The sequence below is a fragment of the Chelmon rostratus genome, chromosome 22, assembly GCF_017976325.1.
Source record: "Chelmon rostratus isolate fCheRos1 chromosome 22, fCheRos1.pri, whole genome shotgun sequence".
Lineage (NCBI taxonomy): Eukaryota > Metazoa > Chordata > Actinopteri > Chaetodontiformes > Chaetodontidae > Chelmon > Chelmon rostratus.
In genome coordinates this window covers 5,055,780-5,067,006 of record NC_055679.1, presented here as the reverse complement: position 1 = coordinate 5,067,006, position 11,227 = coordinate 5,055,780, and the positions used below count along the sequence as shown (strand labels likewise).

Below are 11,227 nucleotides of genomic sequence, written 5' to 3'. Positions count from 1 at the left end.
TTCACATGGCTTTAATGTGTTTACTGTTTCCAGTCTGCTTTATCACTACAGATCAGCACATGCTGCTCAATCCTTCACTTTTCAGGCTCAACAGTGAATACTGTGGTATGAACATGTCATTCCTTTAAATTGCTATTACATGCTCTTGCCCCAATGTGAGATTGAAAGATAAGAAGAAGAAGAACTTATCATAATTGTCTCACAGTCTGCTTCCGGTGTTCAAACTACTGTCACTGCGTTGAAAATAAGGTATGCTCAGTGTACATTAGATTGCATGTTTAGTAACTACCACTTGTGGTACCTTCGGTTCAGCCATCTTTCATCACTCCAACCCACCCAATGTTTTATTGTTGTGGCGATGATAATGAAGAGAGCGAGTCCGCACTGAGCTGACCAATGAGCATGAGAGAAGCTGTAGAGTGACGTCGGGTACGGCCAATGGGATCGCGGGGAGAAATGTGTTTATACCAGCCCCCTCTCCCGTACAAGGCGACTGTTTTTGGTGAGTTAAGGAAAGTTCATTGAAATCATTTTTGGGTTTTAAAGCGTTGAATTTGAGATACGATTAGACCACGTGAATGATTTCCCTCTGAACTTGCCACACGAGTAATAATGTGAAACTGACAACGTTTATTTTTCGCCGTAAGTGCAGTTTCGCTGCTCCGCGTAAAGCTTCATTGTTGACGTTAGTTGTTTTGTTGTAGCTGCCTTTGCGCAATATGATGGCTCGTCCATTTTAACGTATTTAATGACATTTTCTCTGTCCGAACCTCATGACGGCCGTTATTTTGGCCGTTAAAACACAGCCGTTTGAGCTTTTTCGCGTTTTCGTCGACGCAACGTTAACTTCAGTGTTTCTACGGCACTTTTGTTTCGCGACACCAAACAACGCCGCTTCGTCTGAAGTTTTTCGAAGCACTAACACGTTGACACCAGCAGCGTTTAACAGCACTCGGTAATGTCACAGCACCTTGTTCACACTATGTGCTTCATTTCGTGTTTTTTACTCGTTTTGAACTACTTACATAAAACGTTATTATCGCTGCCATTCTCACCATTGAATGAATGGGCTGCGTATGCGCATGCGCGCACGAGCTGAAAGTTTATAAACAAGAGGGAGTCACATGACGAGAACATTGCGAAATAGATAAAGCAGCAAACTCGCTCTTATCATGTTTGTATGCCTGAAAGGGAGTAGTTCAACATGTCGTACACAATTATATCCATAATCTTCCATTAATTAGCGAAGCGTTAACTATACTGAGGCTTGGGAATGTGTCTAACCGGGTGTGTTATTGGGTGATGGCAGCCAGCCCAGTGTTGCCCTATTATGTCACCCTGTGTCTCCTTATGTCACCCCAACCATTTATAGCCTATACATTACAGCAGTAAAGGCTTAGGTTTCTCTGTGTGCAAGTGGGTTCCTGGAACATGGCTAATGCTGAATCCGATGCCAGTAATGTTTAGCTTTACCTTCAACTCACACTTCCTTTCTTCAGTATGTTCCCTTTATCCTCATTTGACTGGTCACATGTAAAATGATTATGCTAGTAATGTGAGGCTTGTTGGCTCAGGAGTATGCAGTTATTCGTCTGTCTGCATGTTTCAGTGCCTGTGGACGTCATGGTTTGGGAGGTGGTGACCCCGACTGTGCAGTCCAGCGACCCCAAACATCGGAGCGTGCGGGAGTCGGAGCCTCAGTGTGAACAGTCAGGTAGCCTCAGATCAGCTCACCTGCCTCTGTATGGCGCTAAACCCACTCCAGAGATTTGTGTGTTTGTTGTTGTGTAGTTTCTGAGCCCAGGCTGGAAAAACCCTGATGACATCATTTGGGTTATTTTTTTTTTAGTTTTTAGAAAAACTCAGATGATATCATACAGCTGAGCAAGCTGATCTTAATGTGTAAAATCAGTGGCTTTTTCCTACAGCTAGCAACCAATCGCCAGGCCAATCTGTGAAGTCTGTTGTTAGCAATAGAATGACAATGTTAATGTATTAAAAATAAGAAGAAAAGAGTAATAATTCATTTAGAAAACACACCACTATTTGAAAAACACACTTATTTGATTTGCACTGAGTGTTAGAATGGCTTTTGCTGTTTGATGTTGTCCAAACTACAATACTTTGCACTTCTACTCAGTAAATCTAATTTAAATTCTGGGCAAATTGAAAAGTGTTGTAAAACTTGAGCGACAGATACACCCTAAAAAACTCCACATTAGTCGTGTTGTTTGTCTGGTCTTACCTTCAGGAGTGATGATGGATGCAGATGGAGACCAATCACATGACCTGCTCTGCTGCAAGGAACGCCTCACCTCCTCGCCTGGCTTCCCCCGCAGCGACAGCTACATGGAGTACGGTACGTGAATCACCAGCATGCACCAGGTTTAACACCGCGGAGGCATGAATAGTGAACTGCGGGTTCAGGTTTGTTCACATCAGTTTTTTCTGACGCCGTTTGTCTTCCCCCTCCTAGACGACCTCCCGGACCTGCAGGAGGTGCGGGAGGAGGCGGAGACAGCGGCGCCGCCTGTCTACCAGGTGGACGTGGGCGTGTCGCACCAGGAGCGGCATGCGCACACGCACCCTCCCGACACACACTGGCTGACGCAGCTGGCTCACATCGCCACAGGTCCCCAGAGCCCACTGCTCCAGGAGCCCCCTCACAGCAGGTGTGTTCGCTTCGGACCTCACGGAAACATGAACACAACTTAACTTAATGTATATGGTTGTAATATGTTTCCACCACTTTGTTACAGACCTAAACAAACAAAGCTATAATTTGGGAGCAGGGTCCAAGGCAGGCAAGAGTCCGACATCCTCCAACATATCGCCTGCCTCCTGAGAAATTTAACAAGCCACTGTTTCCTTTTTCTGCATTTTCTACATGCATTAAACTGTACATGTTATCTCTCTGCACAATCCTGCCCCTTAGCGACAGGAATTCAATTCAATTAAAGCCTTTATTGTAATTTTTGTTTTGGCCTAAAGTTTAAATGTAAGAATTTTGACTTTTGAAAATGTCAGTTGTCGGATGACTCCCAGAGACAACACCAAGGAAATGAGCTTGGTGTCCTCAATGGCAGATACAGCCAACAACATGGAGTATTAAGAAATGTTCTATAAGCTTCAACATGGCAGGAACACGTCTTCTAAATGTGCCATATAGCATGAGCCATACAAATGACACATGCTCTGTGTTGTTGTTGTGGGTGCTGCTTATGAGCCTGTGTCATTTTCAGCTACTCTTCGGTCTGCCTCTCCAGCACCAGCAGTAATCTCCATTCCTACGCCCGGCCTCCTCCGCCTCTCCCCAGCAGCACCTTGTCGCCCCCCAGAGGTCATGGCAGGGAGCGTCGGCGCAGCAGGGTAGAGCTCATGTTTACTTGCTTCCTCCAAAATCCTAAAAAAAAGAGTGTCTATTATTATCTTTTCACCTTCGACCCCAGAGAGCTGTTTGTGAGCAGGTCTAGAGCGAGCTGCTGTTCTGTTTGTCTGGAGTGCAAACCTGCAGCTTTTGGCTCCATGGCAGCCGTTCATTCTGTAGTGGTGCCTGACGGTGCTGCCGCTTCATGTCTCCGCAGAAGAGCAGCGAGTGTGGTTCTGCAGTATCAACCAGGTCCTCTCTGTCTGATGATGAAGACATGGGCTGGAGCTTCTCCTGGCCGCCCACCGCCTGGCACTGCTTTCTCAAAGGTAGGCACGCACACACACAAATGTTCGTGCATACACTTGGCTTAACTGGGCCGCTCGTTGAGACTACAGGACAATGCGATGCCTTCTTGTGCCGTTCATATTTGAGGCTTTATTTGAGGCTGTTATCTCAGAGCAGCTGTTCTGTCACCAGGCACTCATCTGCGCTTCCACAGCGGCTCTAATGTGGAGTGGCAGGACGTCGAGGACCTGGACTCTGCTGAGGAAGACTCCGGTGATGAGGAGCAATCCACATCGCTGAAGGTACATAATGCAGGAAGCTTGTGGCTGCACTTCTCCTGCTTTACTGCTCCGTGGTGTTCGTCAGTTTAGTTCAGTGTGTATGTGTTTTTAGCAGCAGCTGCAAGCTGTATGATTTAAGGAAAAGAAATATTCAGAAGGTTGGTAGTTTTTCTGCCGATGGTTCTTAGAGATAGACATAAAAGAACAAGAATGAATTCAAAAATAAATATGCGCAAAGATAAGCAAGGATCCATCACAATACCCTCACACACTGAGTAAACACACTGCTTGCTCTGTTGCAGGGTTATGGCTCCGAGGGTCTGCAGCTGGTGCAGCATTCAGAGATTGTGTTGTCTGGTCAGGCTGTCCTGCAGCTGACCTTTGACCCCGGGGCATTCGGGCACGCCCCCATGACTGCTCGCTGCCAACTTGATCACCCCTTTTACATCAAAAGTAAAGGTATGAGCAGTGATGAGGAAACACCAGAGCTGTGCAAAACAACCCCTTTACACTCTGTCTTGCTTCCTGTTAGGGTGGTCGTCATTTTACCCGAGCTTGACCGTGGTGCGTCATGGGATACCGTGCTATGAAATGGAGGTGGGAGGTGTGTGCCTTCCTCCAGGACACAGAGATGCCAAACACACTGACGACTCACTGGTGTTTGACACGTTCAGGAGGTAAAACAGACACTTACAGTATCCTGCTGCAGTACAAGCAGACATACAGTTTGTTTTTAACTGAAAAGCAGCAACAGGCTGATCAGCAGATAGTGTGTGTGTGTGTGTGTGTAAAACACCTGTTTTTAATCTGTGCGTCTTCCTCAGCTATGATTTCACTCCTCTGGACTCCTCTGCGGTTTACGTGTTGAGCAGTATGGCCAGACGGCGGCGGGCCTCCCAGTCCAGCGCAGAGGCCGTTTCTCCAGACAGAGACAAATCACAAGGTACTGCACTCCAAACCTCCCACATGTGACCGTTTACTGTGTGAACGATGAGCAGAAGCAGTAAGAACAAGCGTCGCTCAGTTTGCAGAACACAAAAATACACAGAAACACTCAAGGTCGAAGGTTGAGGATGTATTTCACAAAAGAAAGCCTTTCAATCGTCGATGTGCTTGAAACCTGCAGACGACAACAGTCCCAGCCACTCCCACTCTCCTCATCAAAAGCCAACCAAAAGCCAGCATGCCAGCACAGCAGGAAGTAACAATGCCACGCCCACTAAGTGCAAGCGGCCAATGAACGCCTTCATGCTGTTTGCCAAAAAGTTCAGGGTGGAGTACACGCAGATGTACCCAGGCAAGGACAACAGGTGGGTGTGCTCTGTGTGTATATGTGTGGTGAAGCCAGCAATAGTTATTATAAGGTAATCAGTGTTTGTATATATGTGTGTGTGTGTGTGTGTGTGTGTGCGTGCGCTTCAGAGCGATCAGCGTCCTCCTCGGTGAGCGATGGAAGAAGATGCGAAGTGAGGAGCGGCGGGCGTTCACCGTACAGGCCAAAGCCCTCGCAGACGAACAGAAGAGGCTCAACCCAGACTGCTGGAAACGCAAACGCACCAACTCGGTAAGGACACACACAAACACACAAACACACACACACACACACACACACACACACACACACAGGCTTAACCCAGTACTGCTGTCTAAATCCTCCTCTGTCCAACAGGGTTGTCAGGGAAATTAAGGCTGCAGACAAGAAGAGAGGACGGTCAGCACGGCCTGTAGGCGTACAAACACACACTCACACACACGCTCAGAAGTGACAAGGAAAAGGATCTATGTGTGTTCTAATACTATGCTTCAAAATGATATTTGTTAACAAGAGATTTGCGTTGATCTCCCAAAGAGACGATGTGATTCAGTCTCACAAGGTCAGAATCTCTCGAAAAACTTTCCTTTCTATCGCTTTTAAAAGGTGCTAAATGTAACATTTAAAGTGGTATAAATCATAATCTGATGATAGTATTTATAACAAGTTATAAAGCATCACATTGTAATGCTGCAGAGCACCGTACCATCTCCCTGCAGAGAGGACATTCGATCATCTGGGTTTTATGTATGACTGGAGTTCATCTCCACAAGTGATTTTACATCAATGTGACAATAAAAAAGAGAGATTCTGATCATTTTCAGGCTCTCACCGTATGCTTGAAACTGGTGGAAGTTGTGGTGCTGTAGCAGTTTAAGTAGAGAATGTAGCTATTTTCCCAAAATTATATATTATATATAAAGATATATTCAGTACGAAGTATTTTATTGCCTGTATTACTTGGATTTGCACGCAGTGTATTGCACAAGACATATTTTAACCTTGCTTTCATGTCATTTATCATGTAATATTTAATTATTAAACAAATGTACACCATAAATTCTCAGATAGTGGCCCAGGGGTTTGATTAGTCTTGTGCCATTTGGACAAGTTTCTCCAATTTATAGCTGCTTTTTCAATCAGACTTTTTATTTAGACGTCTCCCTGTTTTCTAAACATTCAGATCATTCCCAACACATCAGGGGCACAATCCCTTTAGAGTACGTGTCCAGTGAGAGTCCTTTTTCAAAAAAAGAAGTGCCGACTATCCCCGACAGCTGCACAACAAAATGAAAAAGACATGTACTAGTGACGTCTCCCCTGGCCTTTATTGATTTTCTGGCTTTTATCTGAGAATTTACAGTAACTAATATGTATTCTTCAGGATATGAGACCATATAAATGATGCCACAGACAGTTTCCATTAAACACAGGCTGCAGGATCACATGAGGATTTGATTTGAACTTGTCAGACATCGTCTACACTGCTGAAGTGTCCTTGAGTAAGACACTGGCTCTCCGGCAGCTGTAGGGGGCAAATACACTCTCAGTGTAAGAAGTCATGTAATATGTTATTGCTTTTGTCTCTAACATCTGTATGTGCCATAATATGATGCGGTATGTTTGTGTAAATCAAAGAAACATTAATACAGGTGAGAGTTGATGTTACTCACAGGTTGCTCGTGGCTTTCATCAAGGGTCACATGGAGATAATTATTTTCAGTGTCAGTCATGCCTTTTGGCCCATCACCTTGAGGTTGGTCTTCCCCCACGGAGATTTAATGGCTTTATTTTATGTCAACAGATCATACAACATATTATTATTATTTCTAGCCTCTGTCACACAGTGAGAGACTGCTGAACATTTTGTGACCAGCAGGATGGAAAGAGACAGATGAGGTACACGGCAAAACTGATATGACTTCACTCCTCAACGCTTGGTGTGAACAGTGGAACTCGTTGGCATAAAGTACTCATTTGATATCGTCAGAAATCAGACAAACTATGAGGTGTTGTGTTGTTTTCTGTGTGTTCCGGATGCTGTGTACTGAAGAATTGAGGTCAGAATGCAATCAGTCTCGTCTGTTATAATAGCACCTTTGGCTCAGACAGTGGAGGTCTAGAGAAATGTTTGCTCGTTGATCCTGATGTTGTTCAGGCTGCCTATCAAAGAGCCCTGATTGCTCACTGTCTGTACAGTGAGGCAGCTCGATCCCACATGAACTTATCAGAAAGGTTCGTCAAAGTCTGTGAGGGTGAAGATTGGTGTTGGACCCCAGCTTGGAAAATGTTACTGCTCAAAATGAAGCCTGCAGCATCATAGTTATTTTCAAGCTAACCTTTTGTGTTAAAAAAAAAAAAAAAAAAAAATTTCCAGACCCCTTTAAGAGTTAAAGCAGAGGTCTGGCTGAGAAAAACACCTGTCAGCAAACAGGACTCGCAGTTCATTCAGCATTATAAACAAGGACCCGGGGCAGATAGAGCACAAGGTGTTGAGTAAAAATCCACATATATCCTGAATAAAAGCCCAGCCTCTGTAACGTGAGGGTCTCATGTGCTGTGTGCATGTAAACACATCATTTGGAAACTGACAGGCACGTGGGAGCCCAGATGTGTGAGGGTTTAGAAACGTCATGTGACCGGATGAAAGTGCTTCGCGTAGTTACTTCCATGCAGAGTGTGAAGGCAGGATGTGGATCTGTTTGAGGTGCAAGTGCTTGAGAAAGTGACATTTTTACAGAAATAGAAAAGAACATTGAAATACTCATACTCTCACTGCATAACGAGGTTTATTCTTAATGCACTATATACACTTTATCTTATGTGACTGCTGCAGTATAATGTGTAATGGCAAATATTAATATGGTAATATAGAAATATCTATTTTTGGTTTTGACTTAATCTGTGTTAACCTCTGATGGTTGTGCATTGATTATTTAACATTTGTCTGTCTTTACTATCGTGTCATGCACAGGTCGATCAGGGGAGACAATGCAATACAATGTATAATGGTCTGAATAAAAACATGAGAAATCTGTAATCGTAACTGTCCTGTGTCTGTATGCGTTTAAGAAAACTAAGGGATGAGTTTGGGTCGAAACAAGAACATTTTATTTTTTTTCCCTCCCAGAAAAAGAAACAAGTTTAAATCATGAACAAGGTTTGCTTCAACCTGTTGTTATATACATACTGCACCAGTATATGGCTGGAGATAAAGCTAGAGACATTAAGCTGCTACTGTAATCATAAAGATAAAAAGAGATAACATTCCATTAAAACTATAAACAAGATCAATATTTCAGGCTAAAATTATCAAATAGAATCAACACAGTTATACATGTGTGAATGACTAGAAAATCACTTTTTATAGTAAAATAGAAAATATATAGAGGTACAGTATAAACATACGGTAATTTGGCCTTTTGATATATTCAGGGATATTTACACAGAAAGAGTTCAGACATATTACAGTTGGATCTGGTTGAATCTCTGTCTGGTTCAGTCGCTGCAGCCTCGGATTTGTGCCGTTTTGCATCCCCCACACGAGCCGGACGTGCACAGAGAGACGCGACGCTGCTGTTTGAAAGTGATTCAGAGGTCGTTTGATCGTGTCTGACGCAATGGAAACATTTGGACTCCCTCAAAATGAAGAGTCAAAGTGAGCTCAGCTGTTCCTCTCATTGTCTAAACGCTAAACGTTTGCAACAGCGACTGTGTCAGCTGAACCACGTGCTGGCTTCCTGACACCTGATTCTATTGACTGATTATTCTGTTGCAGGAGTGGTTATAGAGGTTTTGATATTTTCTGTCCATTATGAAAGCTGGTTATCGTTAGAATCCATTGTTAACTGACATAAATCCAACAGGGACTGTCCTGTTTGACACTCAGAAGATAGATTTTGTGTGGAATATCACTTTAAATCCCAGTTTACATACGAAAGTAACGAGCATGACAAGATTTTAAGAAAATAGAAAAAAATCACAGATCATTATTTTGGCATATTAGTCACACGGTTGCTGTATCAAAACAGGTTTATAGTACAAGAACATGAATTACAAAAGGCACGGGGTACCAGAGACCATGGAGCCACACAAGAACAGAGAAATTCAACAGCAGTACACACCAGCAGTCTGACACGAGCGAGGCCTTTAGAGATTCTGGTTCTTCAAACCATGACTCTAAATAAGGGTGTGTGGTAGTTTGAGCCCCAAAATCTGCTGGTTCATGTGCAGCGCAGAAAATATGATGAAGGAAAACAAGGGTTTAGGAGAAAGTCACCTCCTGCATCATTCCCCTTTTCTAACCTTGAAGTCAACTGCTTTCATTTGTATTTTCTCATACTTTCATCAATGTCTAAATTTTGTTTGCTGATGGGACTTTTTAATCATGTAATAATAATAATATGTATTTCTGTCCTTCAGAAATCATGAAAAAAAGGCAAAAAAAACCCCCTGAAGGATCAAAATAAAAGAGTACTAATTAAATCAATGTTAAAGATTTGAATGAATTTGAGGTGGGTCTGGTAATATAATAGCTGACTCCTTCCATCGTTAAGAAAAATCATTTCCATTGAAATATTGAGAAATTCATTTAGGCAGAATTGTTTTTGCTGTTTTTTTTTCTGTTGATTTCAGACTCATTGAGTTTTCAGTGGAAACCCTCTCCGGGTTTCTGAGGGCTGCCACTCGGCTGCTTCAGGCTGCACGCTGACCAGCAACAGACACACAGCTGAAACGTCTGTCGGGTCTTGTTGGAAAGGCAGCAAAGCTTCTTTGGTACCACTTTCTAATAACGAGCCTGTTAGAAAGAGCTGCTGAATTGAAACTAATGTCTTTATCAACGATGAATTAATTATTTACGAATGTTTTATAGTTCAGTGACTGGGCTGCTGTTCAGCTTTTCTACTCTAAATGCCTACACGTGGTTATAAATCTTGGTAGTTCATTAATAAACGCTCATTAGGTTTTCACTTTCTCATAAGCTGTTACATCTGTCGTTATATATGACACCAAGCCATTAATAAAGGCAAGTCTAGAGTTTTTAATAAGACAATACTAAATGACTCTGGTCCATATTGTCTGCAGCCCTCTTCTAGAAATGACTGTCTGACCAGTCAAAGGGAGCATGTTTATTTATACACTAACCATTAATAAAGGCATTATTTAACTAAACGTAAACCCTTTATAAAGGGGGTCGTATTAGACAGTGGTACCTTGTCAGTCATAGAATGGCTGCTTGGTCACTTTACATCAGGAATGAGCTGTGTGTCTGGTGGATTCTGCCGTTCATCATGACAGTATGATAAGTACTTTTAATGACCTGTCCGCACCTGCTGGGCGTCTTCAGTCTGCAGTCACGACGTCAGACAGCTTAAGCAGCAGGAGCTCCTGGTTATGGCTCATCATAAAAAGTGGGATTTTGTTTTCGTACGGTATGATCCTTCACTGAACACCTACGCTGATTTGGATTACTGGAGGTTTTACTGGATTATAAGGTTTTATTTTGCTGATTTGAATAATGATCTCTGTTTGTGCGTGAAAGCATTAGCACGCTCAGTGGACACAGCTACGAACCGCAGGCACAGAAACGATGGTGTTGCTCCTCTCGTCACATGTTGGGCTTAACCTCACCACAGCCCTCAGTCTATACCGGTGTGTGCGTGCTTGTATGCTACGTTTCCTGCGTATGCGACATGTTTGCGTGTTACGTGCATCTACATGAGGGACTCCAGGCTCTCGGCGACATTAGTCTGTCCCAGTGGCACAGACCCGTTGGTTTCGGGACTCTGCAGGGCTCTCTGGTCTTCCTGGCTGCTCACCAGACTCAGCACGGCTCGGTACAGATACTGGTACTGCTCCTGTGGGGGCAGAACACACCTTCAAGGCTGAGCCGTGGTTTATTATGGAAATATCTCTTGCCAGCTACTTTTTTCTACATCACGATTCTCATAACAAGAGGAATTTCTTAAAACTGATAAT

The 11,227-nt window shown here is 43.5% G+C and overlaps 2 protein-coding genes across 4 annotated transcripts in view; one reads left to right on the top strand and one right to left on the bottom strand.

The window, feature by feature from the left end:
- Positions 1–423: 423 nt before the first annotated feature.
- Positions 424–7,637, top strand: LOC121626023 (HMG box-containing protein 1-like). 3 transcript variants are annotated; one of them, XM_041964370.1, is made up of 13 exons: positions 424–502; positions 1,610–1,714; positions 2,252–2,359; positions 2,477–2,672; positions 3,267–3,369; positions 3,585–3,696; positions 3,848–3,957; positions 4,239–4,395; positions 4,469–4,613; positions 4,761–4,879; positions 5,063–5,246; positions 5,359–5,500; positions 5,606–7,637. In XM_041964370.1, the coding sequence occupies exons 1-13, from the start codon at positions 439–441 to the stop codon at positions 5,621–5,623; spliced, it is 1,563 nt and encodes a 520-aa protein (XP_041820304.1). In that variant the 5' UTR covers positions 424–438; the 3' UTR covers positions 5,624–7,637. The 3 variants fall into 3 exon arrangements, with proteins under 3 accessions (XP_041820304.1, XP_041820303.1, XP_041820305.1); XM_041964369.1 differs by having other exon boundaries at positions 3,243–3,369; XM_041964371.1 differs by lacking the exon at positions 424–502 and adding an exon at positions 1,457–1,498 and having other exon boundaries at positions 3,243–3,369.
- Positions 7,638–10,962: 3,325 nt separating this feature from the next.
- ptprz1b (protein tyrosine phosphatase receptor type Z1b) overlaps positions 10,963–11,227 on the bottom strand; it is a 34,199-nt gene continuing 33,934 nt past the window's right edge. The window contains exon 32 of the mRNA XM_041964425.1: positions 10,963–11,106. Coding sequence (XP_041820359.1) covers positions 10,963–11,106 — 144 coding nt within the window. The remainder of the gene's footprint in view (positions 11,107–11,227) is intronic.